The following is a 24,528-nucleotide window of genomic DNA, read 5'->3' as shown; positions in this document are numbered from 1 at the left end:
TGATTTCTTGATCACAAACAACAAACACTCCTCCCTTGCTGTTTTGCCTAAAGCACACCATCTAAAAGTACAGTAAATAAAGCCAAGTAAACATCTCTGAGGTCTGGAGTTGGGCTCAACAAACCAGCGTTGTGAAGAAGTTTGTTGGTGATGAGAGGGGTGATAGACCAAAGGCAGTTAGGAATGTTTTTTTTTTTTTTGGGTTACTCCCCCACCTCCTGCCTGTGAGGTCAAAAAAGCCACAGACTGGAAATCTGGCTTTGCTAAATAAAATAGTTAAAGGCTACAAGCAGCAGATCAGATTGGCACATACCATGCCCTTTTTTCTGGACCACTTGCACAAACAGAAGTTGTTAACAGGCTGCAGCCAACAAGGCATATGGTGAGGTGCAGTGGTTTTCCACTGGGGGTCACTATCCTTTTCGTCGCACTCATTCATCTCAACTCTTGACTCCTCTCACCCCAACAGACTCTGGGGGCTGGAGACGGAAATGCCTCTGTTTGTGTGTGTTTTCCTGCTTGGTTTACATTCCTAGTAACTTTTAGGATTTGTTTTCAAATTCCTTAATATCATCAGTGTTAGCCACAATTCAAGCATTACATCATATAATTGAACACATACACACATCTTTTGTGGCGTTTTTCTTATCATCTTCTGTATTTTACCTCCTGAAATTCATAATGATAATAAAGCTTGTAACATAATTTGCTCCTGCTTCATTTATTAAAAGTATAAATCTCAGATAATTAAAAGGTTGGTAACATCGACATCTACTTCATCATCACATACTTGGCCGACTCCAAGCAAAATTTAAGTGCGGCACCAGTGAAATACTGATACTAATATGGGAAATGATTTGCTGCGCAGTAATGACTTAAGTGTTGTAAACATATATCTCCAGTCCCTTCAGTATAGGCCTTACAGTCAGCTAGAACCGAGCAGCTAAGAGAAGTGCTAACAAACAGACTCTCCTATAGACGTCAAGTTTGTGGCTGTGCAGCTTTTACAAGCTTTAGCCCAACAATAAAAAAACTCCAACAGCGGAACATGGAATGAAGCACAGGGGTTTGAAGAAATGGAGAAAGTAAAAGTTAAGATTCTGCCCAAAGAAAGTAAAAGTTAACGGTCCTCTTCCTGACTTACAGGGCAGGATGTCTCTGTAGCGGTTCTTATCTCTGTTCTCGGGGGCTTTTCCCACCTGACAGTTGTCAGAGGGCTTCAGATGCTCCAGAGCCTGAAATCAACAATATAATTAATAGTATTATTATATAGTGTAATCACTTAAAATAGTGCAGCAAAGGATGTGTCTCCATAAGAATAATCTACAACTTCCATGTCTTAATGACTGAGTATCTATGTGTGTGTGTCTGTGTGTGTGTCTAGTTTTCTTTCAGTGTGTCACAGTGCTCTATGAATTATAATAACAATAACAACATAATGATGATTTTATATCGTGATCAACGTTGGGAATGGTTAAACGGCACATTTACTGGTCAATGTGTAATTTTACGCTTAGTTAAGGCAATTTTACAGCTATGAATTACACCAACTGGTAAATGTGCACATTAATTATCTTATGCATAACACATACAGTACACACCATGAACTCTTTGACCAGTTCCTGCTGGTCCAGTTGATGCTGCAGAATCTGAATGAGAGCCTTAACCCTGGAGCCTGAATACTGGCTGCTCTTAGCCGGGCTAATGAGAGCTAAACTGGCCAGTTCCTCCTCTGATACTATGGGTGGGCCTGAGGAAACAAAAGCAGAAAAGAGGAGGATAAGGTTTGCTTGTACGGCTCAGCATAGATAAAAAAAATTCACTCATTAACAGAGGAACATAGAGGAATAGAAACCTGTTTGGGGTGAGGTCATTTCCTGATTGGTGGCGTCAAATACATCATCATCCTCTTCTTCACTGCTCCAGCCGTCTGACTGGGTTTTCCGGATGTCTTTGCAGGACTGGTCCAAAAGTTTGGTCACAATTTGTTTCCTGGGGGAGTCAGGGGGCAGGGGTGAGACCAGACCCTATTTTACTCTTCGGTAGGAGGGGATGAAATCATGCAAGGCTGAGCTTCCTTTCCCTGCGACTTTTCCACCTAAAATACAGTATAGACAAGAGGCTAAAATGTTTTTTTACTTCTGCCATACCTTTTGATTTGAGGCTACAGAGAATGGCACTATTACACTTCCTAACTCTCAAACTGTTTTTTTTTTGTCTCATTGGGGTTCACAGTCCTTAATCAACAGCATTTATCTGGAGGTGGCGTTTCATTTATTGCTCTCTGCTGCCTCCCTGTGGTTAAGAGTGGAACTTCAGAAGATTTAACAAAAGGAGAAGCAGGAGGACGGGGGGGGCGTGGAGAAGACAATAGGTAGGATATAAGAGGAGAGTAGTTTGGGAAGTTACTACCTGTCAGAAGCTCCATGCAACATGTCAGTGACATTGAGGGATGGGCAGCAAGCTTGATGAGAAGGGGTGCTGTTACAGCTCTCCTGTTCCACAGACAAGCAGCCAGAGGAGGCAACAGACAGGAGGAGCAAGATGTTAGTAGTAGATGTTAGTAAAGAGGAAAGGAGGGGTATGACTGCATTTAAACAAAAGAATAATTAATCATAATTATAACACTATTCATGTACTCGTGTGTGTATGGTTGTGGTTGTGCAGGTTACCTGTTTAATTGCAGTCTCATCTGTTACCAAAGTCAATCGGTGTGGAGGAGGTGGTGGTGAAGTTAGGACAACACCTATTTCTTGAGCCACAGGGTCTGATGTCACCTCTGAAACAGCAATTGTAGCACACATTACATGTTAAGACAGATATTTATCAGGTCTCTAAATGCTGTCCATTAAGATAACACAGCGATTGTATTTATATTATAGTGTATTTTAAATAGTTGAGACAGAGTGTTTTCAGTGCATAGTCTTACTAATTAGTATTAGCAGTATTTAAAAAGTATCCAGGGTTTACAGCTGCTGCTCTGTATCCAACATAGACTTTCTACAAATTCATGATAAAAGGGAAAACAGGGGATCGTACCATGGGGGTGCTCCACTGGCCTATTCAGCATGATGTCAGGTGAGGAACAGGTATCAGGAGCCGGCTGCTCAGCTAAAATAGCTTCCGTCTGAGCGGACATGTTGGGCGGTGTGGGTGATTCAGAGTAGGTCATGGGCAGGATGTCTCTGCAGATGGTGAGCTGGACAGTGCCCTCAGCTTTACGCAGGATATCCACCACCTTGCTGTGGCTCAGGCCGGACACGATCACACCGTTCACCTGGATTACACAAAGTGAAGATCAGGGTTTTCCTCACAACAGGGGTAATAAAACAGTCAAGAGGTATGAGGGGTTGTTACCTCTAATAAAATATCTCCCACTCTCAGCCGACCGTCCTGCTCAGCTACTCCACCAGAGCAGATTTCCCTCACTCTGAGCATGCTGCCATTGGTTCCTCCAACCAAAGCGAAGCCAAGGCCTCCTCCTTCTGGTTTTTTGAACTCCACTTGCATGATGCAACTCTGACGGGACGAGAAACCAGAGGTGAAAAGAAAGGAGAAAGGAAACAAGAATTTGGAGGAATCGGAGAATCCAGCGAATCATCGTTCTTCAGAAAAATGCTTTCATGTCATCAAAAAACAAATCAGGTGTAAAAGAAAGCCTGACAGACACACACACACACACACACACACATGCAGACAGTGACGCCCCCCCCCCAGGAGAGAATGCATCCGCAGATTGACACACAGTAGACTCATATTACAGTGTGTGTTTCAACAGACACTTCAAAGATGTGCAGTTAAAGAGAGAGAATAGCTGTCAAAAGGAAAGAATGAGCTTTTGGAGAAAGATAAATAATACGTTGAATATGTGAAACTTACGTCCTGTTCTTGGGTGAGAGAGAGACATCTAAATTTACCAGCAGTCCTACACACAGGTTCAGCTGTAAAAAAAAAAAACAGAAGAGAATATCAATGAATTAGTGACCATTGCAGACAAAACGACTCCAGTCATTGCAGCCAAATTTAAATAAAGGGAAACGCCCGGAGTTTGGTCCGAAGCTAACAATAGAAATTCTTTTCGGTACCAGTCTCCATCCATGCATCAATTGTCCGACCGTCGGAAACAGACACACAGAAAAAAAAAACAACACACACCAACCTCCCACCTCTTTGGCCATTTTGAAAGCGAAGTGTTGATGGGTACGTCTCTTCTATGACAGGTGAACAAGGTTGGTCTTTTCAAAGTGACCCTCTCCACTGTCCCTTACCGCTGCACGCACTGTCACCAGGCAACTGAGCTACCTGCCCTATAGACCACTGACTGTATGGCACTGCCTGTGTGTGTGTGTGTGTGTGTGTGTGTGTGTTTGTGTGTGTTTGTGTGTATGACGCCTTTGGCCTTGCAGTCCAATACACCAGTGGAGGGCCAGAGGCTTGCTAATTATTAATCCTGCTGTGAGAGCCCAGGATCTGTCTGTCAGCATTCAGATCACACACACACAGCTGCAAAGAGAACCATCTTTCAGCACAGAGCTCCGGCTTCACGCACACAATAGGACAACAAGCAAAAGGCTGAGAGGAAAACCAGTTATGGTGCTGATAGAACATGCTGATGGAGAGAGTCTGAGGAAATAGACAGAGGAATAAATGAGGGAGAGAAAGAAAAACCTCACCCTCTTCGATAGGAGAGTCTTTCTCTGGAGAGACAGACTCTTCGAAACGAGCAAAGGACTTCTTATCCTTTTTCCAGTCAAACAGACCTGCAAAAGAAAAACTTATTTTGCGATGCACTACCATAGATTGTACAAGGAAACGCATCTTTTGCATTGCAGGGCCTACATCTTACATAATGTACAGACAAGTAATTACCTGTCTTCCCAACACTTTCTGGTAATGATTGAACCTCAATTATCATTGTTTAGCTGAGCACAAACATATCTGGTCTCTAGGCAATCCATCAGTGCATATAACAACCAAACTCCCCTGTTTATGTGTCCCTGTCTTAAGTAAAGCTGGTGAAACCATCCATAAATCCTTCAGAAGCCCTTACCGTTCCACTTGGCCTTGGGGGTCACTGGCTGGTCCTCTCTGTCACAGACACAAACAGTAGAGACATTCAACGGAACAAACACATAAACACCTGCTCCACTTTCTATCTCTCTCGCCATTGAGGGCACATACCTGATGATTTTAATTTTAACTTTACGAGGAGCGATCTCACAGGCTTTGACTGCATCCTCCAGGGTCATACCCAGGGTGCACCTGCCACAGATGTAGAGGATCTTGTCATTGGGTTGGACACTCCCCTCCTCGCTGGCTGGGGAGCCTGGCACCACCTCCAGACAGTAGATGCCCTGCCATTTGCTGCCAATGCCTCCTGTCAGCTTTATACCTGGGGAGAGCATGAACATCGATACAACTCAGTACAAAGGAGTGAGGGAACAGCCTGATGCACCGTGTCTTCAAAATGTGAGAAAACGTGCGCAGCGTCCCACCCAGCTGTCCTGAAGGTGTCTTGTACAGAACGATATCAGGCAGGCTGTCGCAGGGCGGCGGGGCCACCAGGTTGGTAACTGCCCTGCCCAGGGTCATGCTCAGTCTTCTCGGAGATGACCTGAGAATCGTCATGGCAACATCATCTGCCACACTGGTAACATCATGCCCATTTACCTGGAAACAAATGACAGAAAGAAAAAAAAGGAATCGTTCACAGTCAACTAGTGAAGCTCATGCTGTATTTACAGCTCAAAACTAAACAATGTTTTTCGGCGGCTGTGGCTGTGGAAGAGCGGGTCGTCCACTAATCGGAAGGTCGGCGGTTCGATTCCCGGATCTTTCTGTTCGCATGTCAAAGCGTCCTTGGGAAAGAAACTGATCCCCATATTGCCCTCGTTTTAACATTGGTGTTTGAATGTGTGCATGTGGCAGAAAAAAACGCTTCATGTGTAGAATAAAAAAGTGCTGAATGGATAAATGTGTGAATGGGTGACTGTGGCATGTAGTGTAAAGCGCTTTGAGTGGCCGATGAGACAAAGAAAGAAAAGCTATATAACTACAGTCCATTTACGTTTTCAAATGTGCAGAAAAGAAAAGTGTGTGCATGTGTGTGTTTACACCTACAGTGACGAGTCTGTCTCCCGCCCTGAGACGTCCGTCTGACTTGGCTGGGTTGTCCAGTATTTCCTGTATGTAGTAGCAGTTGTCTATCTTGCTTCGAGTGATGGTGAACCCAAAGCTCCCGCTCCTGGACTTGGTCAGAACCACTGTCAGTTCAAACTCTTTTACCAATCCCTGACAGGCAAGAAACAAGAACAATTCATTTCATTAACAGATACAACAATTCTCCAAGTTACTATTACATCACTTGATGTTTAATCAAAACCATTTCTGTTAATTTTAGTGACCCCTGTGAACAAAAAGACATCATATCTTGTCAGTGGTCACTCATCTGTAACATTTGGTGTGTATTTGCACAGAAAAGGAGAAAGTACAGGGAAAATGAAAGTATAGAATGGTCAAATATATTTTACTTTGCAGATCTAATTAGAAAAAAATGAAGTCATTATACAGAGAAAAACAATAATACTCACCAGCCATAGGGACATCCAAATTAAAAATAAATGTCCATTAAATATTTGTGTAAATTAAAACGGCTTTAAACAAATTTTTGACCTGACATGTATTTATCTGTATTATTATTTGTTTCAACTGAGACCAGAACTGGAATCTTATTCATAACATTCATCAAAGTTAATGCCAAGTTAACCTGCTAACAGACTAACATAGGTAAAAACATTTTTCTTTAGCAAAGTTGAAAAAGTGAGCTGAGAACAGGAACTTGCCTTCCTTCGACTCTCTTCCTCCTCATCGTCTTCCTCGTCATCATCGTCATCATCCTTGTATTCCCTTTCTTTCTTCTCTGGCTCTTCCCTCGGCTGTGTGTGGCTCTGGACAGGAGGGGTTAGCACTGTGGGTGTCAGCGTCGGGGCAGGCGGACTGACACAGGGAGGCACAGAGGAGATGATCTGGGCTGTAATGGGGGTCAGTGGTAGAGCAGGGGGCTGGGGTGGAGGCACCACAGGCCGGCTGTTCTTGGAAAAGGCTTTGTAGTGACTTGGGAGAAGCCCCTGCTGGATAGGGTGATGCTTGGCTTTGGGTGGCTGTGTTGTGAGTGGCTGAGACTGGTGGGGCAGGGAGCAAGTGGTCGGGGTGTCTGACGAGATGCTGAGGGGTGCGATGGTGGTCGTGGGGACGTGAGGGCCGAGGTTCGGATTCTGAGAACTAAAACTAGAAGAGGTGATGGAGGTTTGGGAGCCGCGGGATGTGATTGGGGTGTGAGTGGCCAGACTGGAGGGAAAGCTGTGAGAAGGCTCCAGAGTGGAGCTGATGGTCAGGTACTCTTCATCTGCCATGATAGTCAGTCCATTTCCCATGAGGCAGTAGGTCACACTTCCATCTGCCTCCTCCCTGATACCACTGCAGATAAACAAACACCAAATATTATATATAGTTTGCTTCAAATGATGCTTTCTATCCTAAATATTAAATGATTTCTCAATGACAGGGCAGCAGCAGGAGCTCTGATTGACCCCACACACAGCGCACACACCAACACATGACAGCTGGCCAATCAGAGCTCAGACTTCATTACATTTTTAGGTGGCACACTGTATAAATATTAAATCAGGAGACAAATACATTGTAATAGAATTTGATAGACAGGTATATAAGAAAGATATACAAGTAAATAAAATGACAAAAAGTTCAAATAAAAAAGCATCACTTTTGCAATTCCATGAAATTCAATTAACAATCATTTGAAGACAGAATAAGGAAATATATTTATCACCTCAAATCCAATAATGAGTTAATAATAATCATACATTTTTTTAAATACGCCCTTAAAATACTAATCTTCATCATCAATTTATAAATGTATTTTTAAATTTATAAATGTGTCATTTGATTACAGGTAAACACTTCAAATGTCTTAAAATACTTTGATGGCATACTACAGATTCCTAAATATAACCACATGGGAGCTGTAATGTAATGATATATAATATTTTTTTTATGTGTCGGCATCTCATACATTACCTGGCATACACTGAGTTTGATGCAGTCTTAGGACAGATGTCCATAAGCATCACAGTTGAACTGGATGTCCTTGCAGCCTCCTCTTCCCCGTCCTTTTTCTTCTCCTTTGCTTCTCCTTCCCGTTGATCCTCTAGATTCCTGGCGGCTGATCGTGACTTTGGTGGAGCTGGTGGAGAGCCAGAGATAGGGGAGGAAGGCGAGGCGGGTGATGCTGGCGAGGCGGGTGATGCTGGTGAGACTGGCGATGGAGGCGATGGAGGTGACGTGGGTGAGGGGGGTGAGCGAGGAGCAGACGGAGGAGTCTGGTGGGCCCGCACTTCACTGTCCTGACTCTCCTTGCTCTCCAGGAGTCCTGAATCTGCAGGAGGTTCTGGGTTTTTCTCCGCTGTGTTGGTCAGATCTTCCTCCTGGGTGGGGGCTTGCTTCTGGGCAGTTATGTTGATGTCATATTGAAACTTAAGGAGCTGGCTGTAGTCCTCTCCGAGTCGGATGTCCAGAGACCGGGATCGAGCCTCACGGACGGGTGCAGGACTCTAGAGTGTGAGAAAGGATGTAAGACAGTCTGTCTGGATTACTGGGTCTAATTTAGGTGTTTTCTTTTTCTCAGTAAGGTGTGTGCATGTGAGCTCACCAGTGTGTTGTCATCTATATCATATAGTACTCCAGGACCTGGTCGGCAGATCAGCAGATGAACTTCAGATGGAGCGCCACGTAGCAAGAACAAAACCCTCTGAAACAACAACAAAAAGAGTGCGTGTTTGTGTGGCAAAGACTGGGCACAGACAGCTTTTAAAATCTAGTTAGTGGTTGTATGTTTAAATGCTCCTGTGTGAATGCCACTGTAACTCCTTGGCAGCACACAAAAGATTAAATGACACATCAAACGCTATGACACAACCAGCTTGCTATTTTCAGTACTATGAGATTAAAGGATTAGTGAACCAATGACATGGCCAAGACCTTAAAAAACAGCAGCGCCAAAGTGCTGCTCAGACACTTCCCAGCCCATTCACAATTACTTATCTACATAGACAATCTATTACTATGCTGCCATTTGTGCTCAAAGTTTGAACACCTTTTAAACTGTAGTCAGTACCTTTTTTTTTTAATAAATGTTTTAACCATGTTGTGCACCCACTTTTTTTTAATCTGTGTTTCAATTTAGGAAAAAAGATCAACAAAACTACAACCACAACAAACCTATATATGAATGTGAGAAATCACTGGTTGTTAATTCACTAGTATATATATATATGTATATGAAAGGATCATTTTAAATATCCCAAATCCTACCTGGTAAGAGAGGTCCTTAACAGGCTCTTTGTTGACGGATAGAATGACATCTCCCTCTCGCAGCAGGCCACTTTCTAGCGCTGGCTGACCCGGGAAAAGACGTTTGATGCGGACCAAACTCCCCCGGTCCGTCCCCGAGTGCAGCTGTGAGATGTAAAAGCTGAAGCCAAGGCCAGACAAACTCTTCCTCAGCACCACTTCATGGGTGTTTTCTAGGAACGGGAAGAGATGGAGGGGAATCTTGAGGCATTAACTTGTGTTGTGTAATCGTTAATCTGTAATGTGGGTTCAAATTTGGTACATTGTGATCAAGAAAATGTTTATCAATCCCTCCAACACAACCCAAGTATTAATTTTTGCTGTTATGTCTCAGACAGTGTTTTTCCCACATTTTGCCTCACATATGTTTGTACTATTTCCAGTATAGAGGTGAAGGCTTTGTAGAGACAAAGAACTATCCCTTTAACTCTGCTCAGGCAGTGAACAGGCAGCTTCAAGGTTTCAGCACATGCTGTCTCGAGGGAGCGTCAGCCCTGGATGACTCTGACAGCAACCACAATGTAGCTGTCAGATGACTCACAGTCACCTCTGGGCTGTGTGTGTGTGTGTGTGTGTGTGTGTGTGTGTGTGTGTGTGTGTGCCTGACGGTCTATCTTTTTTTTTCTTCCTTTTGTGAGTGTATTTACCCCTTCCTCTCCCCTCTCACCATCAGTAACAAAGCTGTAGTCCTTGGCTCGACCACTCAAGGTCGTTTCCATGGAGACCTCAGTCCTGGGGGGCTGTATGTATGATGAACTGTGGACCAAGGGGGGGCAGGATGAGTCCGGCCTGGGCTCCAAGATTACAGTGGGCTCCCTTTCCAACAGCAGGTTCACCACCTACGGGGAAAAGATGCACACACACACACACACACACACACACACATAAACCCTCTTTATACGTTCAATAGTTTATAGTTATGTATAGGTTGTCTGACCTTTCACCCCTTTGAGTAAAACTACTTGTAATAGAACCTGACTGTGGCAAAAATGTGAGAATACTCTCTGTTTCGATGCAGAGCATAAACATATGTTGTTTAAAGCTGTTTCCTGCAGATGACTGTCACATTGTACCGATTATAATGCGATCATATCAGCCAGGTATAGCTATGTGCACGTTTGCATGTGTTTGTGGTCATATGTGTGTGTGTGTGTGTGTGTGTGTGTGTGTGTGTTGTGTGTGTGTGTGTGTATACCTCCCCGGTCTTCTTCAGGCACTCGACAGCTTGTTGGTGAGTCACGCCCCTCAGGTTGGACCCGTCAACCTCCAGCAGTCTGTCACCTGTCATATGCACAAACACAAATCTCATCATCATTAGCAACATCCACACACAAAACGGTTAGTCTGTGCGCGCGTGCGTGTGTGTGTGTGCGTGGTTGACGAGCACGTCAACAAATTTAACAGTCGTTCCTGCTCACTGAAGCGTGAACTGAGCAGACACAGACACAGCACAATGCTCCAGCAGCACACTCATAAACAACTAACTGACAAAATAAAAAAAAACAACAACAAAAAAAACAATTCCAGTGTGAGAATAAAACAGCTTGGCTACTGTTTTACCGGTTAGAGATGTTTCATCTTAGAGGGCACAGGCACCATTCTTCAATCTACATTTGGTTATTTAATAATTTGTTCCATCTCCCCCAAGATAACAACAAAAGTGAGGTCTGTGAAGAATGTGGGATAATATTTCACTATATTTTCATCATATCCTTTGATGATGAGGATGATGATGATGATGCAGAGGGCATTCAGTCAAGATAAAACAACATTGGTGACAGAAAAATTTCACTGGTGACAAATTGCAAATGAACGGCTTTTGCTTTTATTCCTCCTACTTCACCAGAAGTTGTATGAAGTCAACCCTTAATAGAAACGTGTTGTGTTTCTGTGTTTCAGCCACCTGATCACATACTGAAATCAGAAATAAAACAAAGATTACCGATCTGAATGCGCCCGTCCTGATCTGCAGCGCCTCCTTGCACCAGACTCTTGATGTAGATGCCTCCATAACGCACATTAGTGTTTATTCCTCCCTTTTGGCAAGAAAGATTACAAAATAAAGTGATTAGTCACTGTCACAGGCCTAAAATAACCCTAACAACTCACACTCCAAGTTACTTTGCTTCGTAGCTTGTTACCTATTGGCCTGTCCCATTTAGTCCTGTAAATCGGTTTGGCTGAGATGATGTAACACAAGGCAGCAATGTTGCTACGTTCTTGGCACAATTTCCTTGGCTTTTAATTCGCCAGCATGGCATGAGGCACAAGACTTTCTATCTAGACACAGTAGCTTTCAGCTTCCCTGTTCCTACTGATTTAGTCATGGGGGGGAGTAGAGAAAAAAAATTCAAACTAACCTAAGCTCCTATAGACAAGGATAATTGGAAAATATGAAGTAAATTCTGCGTAGTGAAAGGGAAATTATTCACTCACAGCAACACTGATGCCAAGACTACCACTGCTTTTCCTGAGCTCCATTATAAACCGCTCTCCACTTTTCAGACTTAAGACAGACGGGGACCTGGAACACACATCCTGAAAGAGAGCAAGAAAGAGGTAAATGAATGAATGAATGAATAAATGAATGAATGAATGAATGAATGAATGAATGAATGAATGAATGAATGAATGAATGAAAAAAGTAAAGATTTATTTAGAGAGGAATACTTGAGTGTATTCAGGACACTTCTGATGCAGGTGAATGACAACAACTCAAGAGTTTCATCACATCAAAGCACTTAATCCATTTAATAATTAGCACGGGTTGAACTCTTTTATCAACTTTAACCTCATGTTGACAATTTTGCTTCCATGGAAACAAAGTCACTTATCCCTAACCGCTGAGTGCTGGCTCTAACCTGGGCGTCATGTATTCTCACGACAGGAATGTGAAGCCTCTTGCTCTGCTTCGGGGTTGCCATGTTGGACAGAGTGATGGCCTCCTCCAGCTCCTCCACGGCAGGACGGTACTCTGCGCCGCTCAGGGTGGTTTGTGACCCAAAGCTCCTCTCCAGTGCCAAACCCAGAGTACTTTGACTCAAGGAACTCTTACTGTCCTTCAGGGACTCTGATGGGAGAACAGCCATGTGAGATGAAGGGCATCAGTAGACATAGCGGCTGTATTTAGTGTTACAACTACACAAAGTGATGGTTTGACAGTGATGTATGAATATGTGCATGATTGTAAATGAGCAGAGCTTACGTTTAGGCTGGGACACGATGAGCTCCACCTCTTCAGGGCTGCTCTGTAGGATGGCAGCAGCATCGCTGAATATCACTCCCTCCAAACTAGTCTTGTTTAGGGAGATGAGACGTCCGCCTGGAAAAAAAAAAAAAACAATCCAAAAAATCATCCCAAAATCCTTGTCACATGCAGCCAAGTCTTGTTTCCCTGGCTCGCAATGCTACATTGTCTGATAAGCTGTAAGCCAGCGTCTGTATTTCCAGTTGTCATTTGTTGGTGCTGCTCCTTACCGGGTTTGATTCGTCCATCTCTGTCCGCAGGTCCATCAGGCACAATGGAAGCAATGAAGATCCCAAGGTCAAGTTTACCTGTATTGTCCTCTCCCACTATCACAAAGCCTGAAACAGGACCAGAGAAGAAGACAAAGGTCTCCTGTTAAAGAATCAGATACGTGGCGCTGTGCTCATTAATTTTACATCAAGTTAACGGCTAAATCCGGCTTAACAAACTCACCAAAGCCCAGTTTGGGGTCTTTCTTCAGGTTCACGCAGACTATCTCTCTCTCTGGTGGGGTCCTGGTTGGTGTATCGACTGCAAAGCATGTTTTACATATGGTAAATGAGCTACTGTAAATATATTCATATATTTTCTATTGTGTTAAAGGTCACGAACACACTCAGACTTATGAGTAATTCAGAATGTCCAAATCACCTCATCTGCATGTCTTTGAACAACTACACAGAGAAAGGTCCCTGCTGGCTGGAGCAGGGTAAAAACAAGGACTACTCTAGTTGTGAGGTTAACAATGAGCCACCATGGCACCCTAATTTAAACATGAACCCCAAATTAAAGAATAAGTCTTAATTAACATAACAAATGCAGATGCTTCCATACAGGGCACGAGGGTTTGATGAGCATGAAAATCACTTCTATGTCATTACAGCTGCTCAACACATTACTCAGACACTTCAAATTGTTTTTTTTCCCCCCTTTAATCTGTCACTCCTCTAATGTATATGTGTTTGCAGAAAGGAGCGAGGAATTTGAATATAGTTGACACATTCACCTCGTACAGAGGAAGAGGCATCAGAGTCCTGCTTCTGTAGCGAGACACTGGACATCATTCTGGGAATCGGCTCCGGAGTGCTACAACACACGCACAGTCGCATTTAGCCAAGTCTCTACAATTCCTCTGTGATGAGAACATGAACGTTATCATCATCATCATCATCATCATCATCATCAACATCATCATCGTCATCATCGAGGGCTACCTCCAACACTGTCGATCCTTCACGTCCCTGAGGTCTCCTGTTTCAGAGAGCTCCTTGTTCAGGTCTCTGCTCATCTCCCTCCTCATCTCTCTCTGCTGGCGGAGTCGGGCCTCCAGCTTGGCAGTCAGGTCGTCGCAGGACTTGGAGAGGGAGTCTGGTTGACCAGGTGTCAGACCTACATGGTTCAACATGCCCTCGGAGCAGGATATCCGCTTCAGGTTCATGTTACGACCCCGGTACATAGACATGTACTTATCGATGTTTTCATCTGGAGAAACAGAAGAGAATCAGGTCTTATTCAGTTTTTAGCGTTCTCTGCTTTTCACCTTCGTGAGCTCTTTTTTTTTTTTATATGTATCATTGTCATAGTCCAAGGCAACACCATCCACACAATCATCATCTACTATTTTCCCACCTGGTATCATGGTATGGTTAAGTTGTCGTGACGTCATCTCGCTATGAAACTTGTGCTGTGCTGAGCAGAGGTTCAGGAGGTACTGTGCTATTTTTGAACTTTCTGTTACAAAACTGTGCTTTTTCCCACTGGGCCCGCCACACTCTATTATCAGTTTACGCCGCTGAAAAAACAGACACAAGTCATTGTACGTTTACTTCCAGCTTCATAACAAAACAAAACACAATATCTTATATAGCCAAATCTATAATGCCACTCATTTTTACCCCAGTGGATATGGAGTCGGTTTCCCTCCAGAGGAAGCGCCTGGTGACAGTCCGAACGTGGTTCTTCATCTCGTACACGATGATTCCTTTGACGCAGACTCCCAACACCAGCTCTCCCACCACCGGCCTTTTCTCTCTCCCCACGCGGTGGAACATAACGCCATACTCAGGTAACTGCTGGGTAATCTGAGGGGCAGAGCAGGAATATGTATTCAGTTTTAAACTGTAGTCGTTTACAGGAAGTGTAACAGCAGAGGCATCATCAAATTAATAGCAGCGTGTTGTAACAAGTGAACACAGTCTAATTAATTTAACATATAGCAAGGTGAAAACATAGCCAAAGGACAATGTGAGCTACTGGAGTCTTTGTCTTTATGTGTGGGTGGATGCATTAGCAGTCTGGCTACCTTCAGGTACTCTGTTTCTGCCTCTTCAGGCAGCATCTGGGCATGACTTGCATGTAGTCTTGGCAACTCTTCCTTGACACTGGGCAGGGCCAGCTTCTCTAGCATCCTCTTGGACACATAATGCTCTGGCTGGTAATAATTTTTACCGTACAACTAAAATGACACAAAAAAGAGCCAAATACACTGCTGTGACACACTCTGAAAGATGATGCTGGTATTTATGGGCATAAGGTGAATGTTTTTTCTTTTTTTGTCCTTGGTACCTCTGGCATGTAGTCCCCAAACTCAGCCTGCAGAGCAAGAGCAGCTAGGAACAAGCCTGTCTCCTCGTTACAGTAAAGCCTGTCCTCCAAGATATCTTTACGGAACTGTAAGTAGTACTGGTGACGAGTCAGTCTGTGCCTAGGAAACAGGAACAAAAACAAAGTCAAGTGAAACTTTTTTTTTTAAACCATGCACTCATAGAAATTAATATTTAATTAATAAGTAAAACACCACGCAGAGCTGTACTTACAAAATGAAGGAAATATCATCAACAAAAAATTTGACTCGCAGGAACACCAAAAAGGAGGATATCTGCCCTTTTTTCCAACTGTCAGGTGCAACTTTGGAGATTTTTGTTTCATGGTCCAAAAAGAAATATTCATCATCTGCAGAGTGAAAAACAAACAACTCATGCATAAAAAAAAAAAATTTAATAACTGAAATATAATCATGCCAATTGTGACAATATCACAGTTATGGATATTATGAAATTAATTTTTAATTTGAATGTTGTTTATGTGCAATCAGTGCAGTCAAGAATGTCCTCTTACCATCTAAGAAGGCAAGACCAAAGTAGAAGTGTTCCACCAAGTTTGCATGAGCCACCACCATGTCAAACACGTCTCTTGCTCTGGACTTAATGTCACAGCGGACGACCACGTACTGTCCGCTCGGCAGCACCACGGTCACTTCTCTCTGAGACGAACACGAGCGGCCCTTTCTGGACTGTGGGGTGCACACACACACAAACACACTGACATACATGCACATAAAAGAAAACCTACAAACACTCACAATACATGCACAAACATATACAAATACTGCACATGCAATTTTGCAAACAGACATAGTTCGGCATGCAAGAAAAGACATGTTAGAATAGTGGGGGGGGGGGGGGGGGGGGGGGGCAGCAGTTTGTATGAAAATTGATCAGAAGCAGATAGAAAGAGAGGAGGTGAACAGAAATCATGACTTTACCACAATAGATCCTGGAAGCTCCAGGACGATATGCTGTTCGTCCGGCATTCGGATGAACTCAGGACCCAAAGCCTGACAAAATAAGCATTTATAATATAAACTCTAAGCAGCAACACATCCAATAGGCTTTTATGATTCACCAAATGCTGTCTGCAGTACATACTCCACACTTCACTGTCACTCTCATTCAGCTAAACACTGTACGCCAGTATCCCCATCCACTACACTTTAAGTTCTACAGGAACATTTGTATCACTGAATAAAGATTTTTAAAAATTCCCTAATCTTACCTTAGCTTTCCTCTGGCTCAGGCTGAGCGATGACTCGCTGAAGGTGATGGAGGGACTGTGAGATCTGCCTGATGTTTTGGGAGAGATGTCGTGGTGGGGGCTCCTACCAAGCCAACTGCAGTTGCTGTCCCGGTGACGAACCCCACGAGGGAGTCTGAGGGGAGAGAGAGGGAAAGGGTGGGGTGGGGTTAGGGAAGGACAGATTGAGTAATAGTTGTGCGGACTAGTTGGAAAAGTCAAACTCTGAGACAATGTCATGTCCCCTCAAAGTCAGGACAGACAAAGAGGGAGGGGAAAATGAAAAATGGGTGGATTTCTTTATGCCGACATACACACATACAGTATATCTCTAATAGCTGAAGAATCCTCTTCTAACTACAGTATTGGTGGTGATAGTGTGTATGGATGTGTGTATATAGGACATACCTGTCTAAAGACGAGTGGTACAGTGGTGTGGGAGAGCTCCTTGGTCTTTGTCTCCAAGGTCTCTGAGGTAAACTCCCTAGAAAACACATAAAACAAGCGCTGTCATAGTCAAAATAAGCATCTTACTGCTGGAACACACACTTTATAGAAAAGTCATTGATCATTTTGCATTTAATAAGGATTATATTCATGTATTCTTAAGCATTATACTTGTTTCTTTCTACCATTTTGTGACTTCTTTTCAGTTTTGCTTTCTTCTGTATCACAGTCGTACCTGACTTGGAGTCAGAGTCCGTTGAGTATCTTCTCCCTTCAGCACTCCCTTCGCTGAAGTCTGAAAATGGCCCTCTCTTTCCTGTCAACCAGGTAAGAGATGAAAGATGACAGCAATGTTGGATTCCTGTCCGTCTCTGTGCTCCCCCGAGACACTGAGATGTTTGGACAGAACTGCCGCTGGCAGAGGGTTTAGCCTGAAGCCTCAACACTCAGTATCTGATTATTGGCTCTCGCAGGAAAACTAATCCTGGGCTTGCTTTAGGTTAAGATTTTAATCCTGTTGACCTGTACACTATCTTGAGTCAAAAAACAAGTATTGTCTGCAACTACTCTCTGCAAATAAGTAAACAACTGTTTCTTAAAGGTCACATTTCTTTATGATGACAACATGAATAGAAGCAATAGAGCAAAAGGGGATTCCCCTGCACAATACACATGATTCAGGTTTATTTTCATTACAGAATCACAAAATGTTTCTGCAGAAATTGCACTGAAAGTATTGTCCCCATTTACATTTATTTGTATTGGACTCACCATGAAGTCTCTCTCTGATCATCTGGCTCCTGCCACTCAAAGGGACGTTACTGTCAGGCAGAGAGCCGTGGTCCATCTGGAGGAAAAGAAACAATACTATTTATATTCTTTTTTTCTTTTTTTTTGTCATTATGCTGATTATTAAGCAGTACTCCTCCTTTGAGTTCTGACACGTAAACATTGGAGTGAGAAGCTTAAAAGCTTGCAGAGCAGACAGGAACATACTGTAGGTATCCTATACTCACTGAATCATGAAAAACTTCCTCCACCAGCTGTCTGATGACTTTGGCGGGCGGTGGCAGGATGGAGGCTTTATGCTGAGATTCGCAGGCTTCCAGGATGGAGTTGAGATTTACCCTGCGGTGGGCCAGGTCCTCACACATGCTCAGGAGGAGGCTGTTTAGATGGTCACTCAACTGGACTGGCTGAGATGAATGAAAGTGGAAAATAACTATAATAACTGAGGCGTGAGACTGTGATGGCACTGAATAAAATACTACAGCTTTCTATCAGAGCTTCCCACCTGATTTTGAGGTAGGTGAAAATCAACTGACCAGTAGAGAGTCATACCCAGTGAATACACCAGCATCTGCGCAACAAAATGAACTGATTAAGAACATGACATTTACCTGAAATCAGATATTACCAGCTAAATATTCAATATCATTGAGAGGGCATTAATATAATAGACCTAATGATCAAACTATCAAGAAAAAGGACAAAGTGCATGTAGAATATGTCTGTTGAATCTACTTTTTTCACAGTTTGTTTACACAGCTGTCTTCAAAATTCCTCAACAATAATTCGAGCATGTTTTAATAAATGGCAATTATATCAATTACAGTTTGAACAGACTAGAAATGGCCTATCAGTCAAGTAAATAAAAAAGGCTTTAAAAGGCAATTTTCTCTATTTATGGTTGTATAAATGGGACAAATTGTGATTACAAATATGAGGCTTTTGTCAAGGCAGATTAGTTAGAGGTGTGTGCGAGATGAAGATACAAATATTCTAATTATTCTAATTACTTTAGAGTCTTTTCTACCCAATGCTGATAATTTGGGGCTCCAAAGTGCAGAAGTCAGGGCCGAGGTTCATTTGCTCGGCCACTAGATGGCGTGATTACATCTCAGTCGTCCTTCAACTCCTGACATCCTGAGATTTTACACTCCAAGGGAAAAGACACAGCAGGACATGACAGCAGTGACTTGTAATCAATTCAAGTCAGTGCAGAGTTTAAGGTTACTGCTAAAATAACCCCTGATATAACACGATACTCTTTAGTGTTTGACAAGTCGGCCATCAGCTGTCATGTGAGGTCTTAGGACAGAAATGAGGATGTATGCACTGACCCTCTCTATGGCAGGCTTGGTTGAGCTGGCACGGCCCTGCAGCATTTCTGGAGCAGTGAAGGTGGAAACATCATCTGATAGGCCACAGTTCTTAAATGCTAAGGTACCAGTGGCTGACAGCAGCAAGGAGGTGGGGCTTATGATATTACACATATTGTTGTGACCTGAAAAAAACAGAAGGAAGGCCATAATATACAATGATGTTGCTGATACAGTTGTACGGTGAAGTCACACTGATGGAAACACAGATACTGCAAAAATGTATTCAAATGTTTATGTTATATTTACATTGCAGTAACATAATGCTATGCTGCTATGGTGTGAAGACACAATGTATGAGAGCCTACAATAAGAGGGGTTATCTCAAGTGCTTTACCCTTATAGGAGACATCCACTAAAGACTCTGCAGTGCCGAGCAGCAGGGACCAGACCTCCTCCTCCAGCAGAGGTCCCCCTCGTGCCTCCAGTACTTCAGCTAATGTAACAAAAGTGCTGCTCATCCTGCACTCATTCCTGCACACACATACACACAACACACACACACACACACACACACACACACACACACACACACACACACACACACACACACACACACACATCAAAACCCAAAACATCACTTATTAGAGTCTTTGCTCAAGGACGTATTCTGAGGAGAGGTTTCCCTTTTTCTGGCTTTTGCTCTGTAAACAAACATCTACAGGTGTTGAATGAATGTCTGTACTGTATTTTACTCTCTGCTGGGTGTCAAGCTCGTTATCCGCTGACTTCCTCTCTCATCGCCTTCACTACAACAATTCTTGTTCCTCCTTACATCTCTCTGTGAAAGTATTACTGCTGTCGTAACAGCCTGTCAACACTATTTTGACTTCGTAGACAGTTTTGAGAGGTAGTTCTGAGAAACTTTGCAGCTCTTTGCACTGAACCCTGATTAGATTATCTTAGCCCATTGGTCTCGCTGCCTCTCGATCTCTCTGCCCCTCCCATTTTGTAATAGGCTTTTTTCTGACCGGAGGGTGGTTCTGAGGGAGCTGCCACTTCACCACAGCAACTGTGTCATGATCCCATATTAGTTAGTTGTCACCTACTGTGTGGGTATTAGCACAACTACACACACTTAAGAATGCAGAGGGGGAAAAAAAGACAGACAGATGATGATATAAGAAAAGCAAAGACAAGCTTCCTCTCTTTGGGTATTATTAGTATTTTTGCTACGCATCAATATGCAATATGTATAATACACATTATTTTGACTATATTCCACATTTTCTTCTGTTTTTGCAAATGTGCAAGTCAAAATCTTTAAATTGACCCGGGTAATGAGTTCATCTTACATCATTAGATGAGGTAGATGAATACATTAAAACTGAATCAATCACTCGGTAAAATGTCTTTCTGGTTCGGATAAATATTTTCTGGAAAGAACATTCCCTCAATGATCTAACAAGACTGTATGCTGTTGTAAATGTGGGCACATCATTATTTTATCTAGATGAACATCCAGTTAGACTTGAAAACAAACTGCCATCATTTTGGAAGATTACAGCATAATCTTGCATTAGTGGAAACTCTTCTTCTCAAACAACTACAGAAGACAGAAACTGGATGTTCCTGGTGGATGGTAAAGGCTGTGACACCCCAACCATCATGCATTTCATTCTTCTTTTTTTTTTGCTCCTCTGAATGGTTCAGAACAGAAATACAATAGGTTCGTCACAACCAACCACATACTGGATGAAGCAACATGCTCCCACTGATACACACCAAACCAATTACTTTAGGCCTGATTAAACCCTTCACTTACACTGAATTTATCCTCGGCTCATGACACCCAGATTGACTGAACCAAAGGAAAGCTTTACAAGAAACTGTGAGGTTATGAGGTCTCCTGAAACTACGCAAGGCCATTTAAATCAGCGGTCACATCATTAGATCGATGAGAAATGTGGGCTAAAATCATCCTGCTGCATCCCTGCACGTTGGTTTACTGTTACGATGTAGAAGGGACTGAAAAAGGAAAGTAGAAACCCTGCCAGGTGCTCCCACCCATCCACTCTTGAGGAAAACTTTAGCCGCTGTGCTCCCTCAGAGTGGTCTGTCTGCAGGCGGGGAGCTAGTGGAGTGATGATGTAAAGCACCTGGTTATTGGGTTGCTACTTACATTGACACCACACCGTCATGCATGGCTGGACGTCTGGGGCGGGGGGGGGGGGGGGCAAATGTCATGGAGCTTTGTTGTGCGTACCACAACATGGCTTTTACCTCTACATTTTGGATATGATGATTAGCTGGATCGAGTCTGACCTCTTCTGCTTTCACCATCAAACTTTCGTTTTCTATCACAGCTCCTCCCTAAATCACGACCTGTAAAACTCAGTGATTAAGATGGAACCACAGAGAACTATCAGACATTCATTCAAACATCTCTGGTGCAGTTGGAGGATTGTCTTTCGCTGTCTAGAACCAACTATTTTTAGTGTCAGATAATCTGACGCCATGCCCATAGTACACACCAGTTGCCACCGTTTTTTTTTTTTTCTCCTTGCCTAACTAGGTGTAAAAGCATCTTTATTCATTACGTTCGCACTAAAATGCAAAACATACCATGACTTCAAGCTCCATTCAAGCAAATATCCTGTTATAGACAAACCACCTTACTGAGCCATTAAGCAGACAATCACATGATGACACAGACAGAGAAGAAGCCTTGCTGTTATTCTTGGGAATTTGGGACAACATGCTTCTTGAGGATCTAGGTCTCTGTTTTACGACCTTCTTTTCTCACTACAAGGTGACAATCATGTATCATCATAGTATGGACATTAAACTACTATGGTCAGAATCCAGTTTATGTAGCCACAGCACAAGCAGCCTCTAACAAACAACACATTTCAAGAAGATGATTTTTTTTTTTTTGTCCTCACAGGCCTGAATGTGAAGGCTACACTCTGCATTTTTATGATTCTTAAAAGGTAAATCTCATCATAATCCTGTTGTTGTTTATCTTGTGTTAAGTACCTAAAGTGAATTAGTTTTCATCTGAAATCCCACAGAACAAAATGGATCTGAATGTAAAGACACACAGCTCAACATAGCAAAGTGTCAAACAGGACTACTGGTGGAAGACGATACAGAAGAGGAACATTACCTGGTAGCATATGTAACCTATGTGAGCGGTCTGATCCTTCGTGTTGTATTCAGCGCTCCCACTTCGGATCCAAATTAATCCTTGTGATCATGGCATTGCTGTTTTGACGTCCTCTCACCAAAGGCTGCTCCGCTCTGGCAGGTAATTCATCAGTGACATGAACTATACATGATGCCCCGTTCATTTGCTCTATTACCACCGGCACCACGCTGAAGATCTGAAACTTTTGACTGTAATTTGGGCTATTCTTAGCCTCTCGCCTTTAAACACTTAATTGGATTAGCCTCGCGGTTTGACAGCGACAGCTCAGAGCCACCAATAGCGGGTGGCGTGAGATCAGCTACACCGATTTAACTAATCCGTCTGACGCCCAAAGGTGCGGTGGGTCCTCAGCGGTGTAGGTGCGCTACAGAGAAGCCTGGGAAGGACGAACGACCTCGGCCAAACGAGTGGACTGTAGCCTGCTGCAGTAGGGCTGCTCCCCCACGATGATCATAACACTGCGGGCTCTCTTCGAACAAGGGGTAAGGAGCCGTAGTAGCCTGCTCTACAGCCTGCTGCGGGACTCGGTGCTGGGACGTTCATCCATGCCGCTTCCCAGGTCTATTGCGCGCAGCTTGTCTCTGCAGGCCCCGGGGTATCTGCGCAGGCAGGGACAAGGATAAATAGGCTAACAACCATCCAGGGCTGTCAGGTGGGTGCAGGGAGAATTTAAACTACTCAGCGCGAAGTTAACGTAATTTTACCTAATGTCCTTATTCAGTCACATGCCCTCGCAGAGCATGGCTCCGTGCATATACCTTCGCTGTTGTAGCGTATAGGAACTGATGGTACTATAGATGGTACCCTAACTACTATGCTATGGATTTCTGCAGAGCTTATGCCCGTCGTAGTCCACAAATGAGTCCACAGTTTAATATGGGCTGGAGATATAAAGATCTATGAGCTCACAGAAGATGCCAAATATTACCCTGGTGACACTGATCATGCAGTTATAGTCTCATCATTCATTTATAACGATGTATTATGACTGCAGCATCACTGTTTACCCTGGAAACAGACACACAAAACAGTGTAATGTTACCCAGTCTGAAAACTAACTAACTAATTAACTAACTAACTCACTTTAAACAACATACAACTGTAATGTTATTGATTATTGACTGTGACTAGTCAAACGTATTTTTCCTTTTAATATTGTATACTGCATACTGTAAATCACAAACACTATACTGACATACAGTTCAAAAATTTAGGTGAAAAACCGAATTGTGGCTGTTCACCAAATGATCATAGAGCATCATCACTAATGTAAGAAAGACAAAAGAAATCTAAAAGACATTTATATTTTCTTTTAAACTGATCAGCATAATTGAAATATACAGACCTGACAAAGAAAGAAAGGAAGAAAGAATGAAAGATGAATGTCAGATATGGGGTCCCACTTGTGTCAAAAACATGTCCACGTGTGCACTGTCTCTGTCAACTGAACATGTGACAAAACATGTGTCTTCAACTTCAGACTGTACTTGTGTCATCTTGTTGCACTCCCTGACGTTTGATTGTGTTGTTGCAACATGAAAAACACAGCACAACACAACAACACAGTGAGATGACACATTGGGATGCCCTGTAACGCAGTCAATCAACACAGTCGATCAAAACAGTCAATCAACACAGGGAGTACAAGACAGTCTGACGTTGAACTGACACAGACATATGTTTTGTCATGTGAGCAATCGACACAGACAATCAGATTGACACAGTTTTGTCACAACTGAAGTTCAGGTCAAAGTGGAATAGACATAGACAAATGTTTAGTCACATGTTCAGTTGACATAGTGCGCATGTGGACATATTTTTTTTTGACACAAATGGAAACCCATAAATTTGTACATACTGTATACTTGGCTATTCAGCTTGAAGCTGTGCATATGATTCACTATATTCACTATATGTCCTTTGTGTGGACATTTGACTGTCCTTCTATTTCCATTGTGAGGGTTTTTTTTTTTTGCAGCAAGGACAGCTTGTGGGGTTTATCAGTTCCCAATTGCATTTTGTTTCAGTTACAGAAAAGATGTAAAAGACTTTTTGACCTGTGCGCTCAGTGATCCATAAACCACAAAGCCATGGCACGCCCTGTCAGCTCATATCTTTTTCATCACAAAGTAAATATATTTGAGGAAACATAAAGCAGGAGAAGTATGCAGCCTCATCTTTCTTCCTCCATTACAACATTACTTGAAATGTTCATTGCAGTTATCATAACTTGTGTAATG

At 43.0% G+C, this 24,528-nt stretch overlaps 2 protein-coding genes across 5 annotated transcripts in view; one reads left to right on the top strand and one right to left on the bottom strand.

Moving 5' to 3' along the window:
- Nucleotides 1–22,369, bottom strand: part of ptpn20 (protein tyrosine phosphatase non-receptor type 20) — a 26,055-nt gene extending 3,686 nt beyond the window's left edge. Inside the window, exons 1-43 of the mRNA XM_056394978.1 lie at nt 22,247–22,369; nt 19,475–19,611; nt 19,099–19,262; nt 18,270–18,335; nt 17,992–18,171; nt 17,747–17,822; nt 17,211–17,291; nt 16,937–17,012; nt 16,511–16,664; nt 16,221–16,292; nt 15,794–15,968; nt 15,493–15,628; nt 15,242–15,380; nt 14,979–15,131; nt 14,572–14,757; nt 14,306–14,468; nt 13,891–14,158; nt 13,683–13,762; nt 13,130–13,207; nt 12,907–13,014; nt 12,635–12,751; nt 12,291–12,499; nt 11,866–11,967; nt 11,372–11,465; nt 10,625–10,710; nt 10,097–10,268; nt 9,391–9,602; nt 8,729–8,827; nt 8,098–8,630; nt 6,843–7,476; nt 6,121–6,291; nt 5,496–5,670; nt 5,182–5,392; nt 5,051–5,088; nt 4,674–4,760; nt 3,880–3,941; nt 3,358–3,519; nt 3,040–3,277; nt 2,673–2,779; nt 2,413–2,495; nt 1,856–1,992; nt 1,602–1,750; nt 1,145–1,235 (exon numbers count right to left, since the gene is read on the bottom strand). Of these exons, the coding sequence (XP_056250953.1) occupies nt 1,145–1,235; nt 1,602–1,750; nt 1,856–1,992; nt 2,413–2,495; nt 2,673–2,779; nt 3,040–3,277; nt 3,358–3,519; nt 3,880–3,941; nt 4,674–4,760; nt 5,051–5,088; nt 5,182–5,392; nt 5,496–5,670; nt 6,121–6,291; nt 6,843–7,476; nt 8,098–8,630; nt 8,729–8,827; nt 9,391–9,602; nt 10,097–10,268; nt 10,625–10,710; nt 11,372–11,465; nt 11,866–11,967; nt 12,291–12,499; nt 12,635–12,751; nt 12,907–13,014; nt 13,130–13,207; nt 13,683–13,762; nt 13,891–14,158; nt 14,306–14,468; nt 14,572–14,757; nt 14,979–15,131; nt 15,242–15,380; nt 15,493–15,628; nt 15,794–15,968; nt 16,221–16,292; nt 16,511–16,664; nt 16,937–17,012; nt 17,211–17,291; nt 17,747–17,822; nt 17,992–18,171; nt 18,270–18,335; nt 19,099–19,262; nt 19,475–19,598 (6,448 nt within the window). The 5' untranslated portion in view covers nt 19,599–19,611; nt 22,247–22,369. The remainder of the gene's footprint in view (nt 1–1,144; nt 1,236–1,601; nt 1,751–1,855; nt 1,993–2,412; nt 2,496–2,672; nt 2,780–3,039; nt 3,278–3,357; nt 3,520–3,879; nt 3,942–4,673; nt 4,761–5,050; nt 5,089–5,181; nt 5,393–5,495; nt 5,671–6,120; nt 6,292–6,842; nt 7,477–8,097; nt 8,631–8,728; nt 8,828–9,390; nt 9,603–10,096; nt 10,269–10,624; nt 10,711–11,371; nt 11,466–11,865; nt 11,968–12,290; nt 12,500–12,634; nt 12,752–12,906; nt 13,015–13,129; nt 13,208–13,682; nt 13,763–13,890; nt 14,159–14,305; nt 14,469–14,571; nt 14,758–14,978; nt 15,132–15,241; nt 15,381–15,492; nt 15,629–15,793; nt 15,969–16,220; nt 16,293–16,510; nt 16,665–16,936; nt 17,013–17,210; nt 17,292–17,746; nt 17,823–17,991; nt 18,172–18,269; nt 18,336–19,098; nt 19,263–19,474; nt 19,612–22,246) is intronic.
- The window catches only part of mapk8a (mitogen-activated protein kinase 8a), a 12,835-nt gene continuing 10,558 nt past the window's right edge, over nt 22,252–24,528 (top strand). Inside the window, exon 1 of one of the 4 annotated variants that reach the window (XM_056394986.1) lies at nt 22,252–22,387. Coding sequence is in view for 3 of the 4 variants with exons in the window: in XM_056394982.1 (XP_056250957.1) it covers nt 22,735–22,770 (36 nt within the window). In the remaining variant the exon portion in view is untranslated. Of the gene's footprint in view, nt 22,388–22,449; nt 22,771–24,528 lie in introns of those variants that run through there. The other 3 variants (XM_056394982.1, XM_056394987.1, XM_056394981.1) reach the window with 3 other exon arrangements.

This window comes from Seriola aureovittata, chromosome 14, assembly GCF_021018895.1.
Source record: "Seriola aureovittata isolate HTS-2021-v1 ecotype China chromosome 14, ASM2101889v1, whole genome shotgun sequence".
In the NCBI taxonomy this organism is placed as follows: domain Eukaryota; kingdom Metazoa; phylum Chordata; class Actinopteri; order Carangiformes; family Carangidae; genus Seriola; species Seriola aureovittata.
Note: the sequence above shows the minus strand (reverse complement) of the source record. Positions and strands in the feature narration are given on the sequence as shown.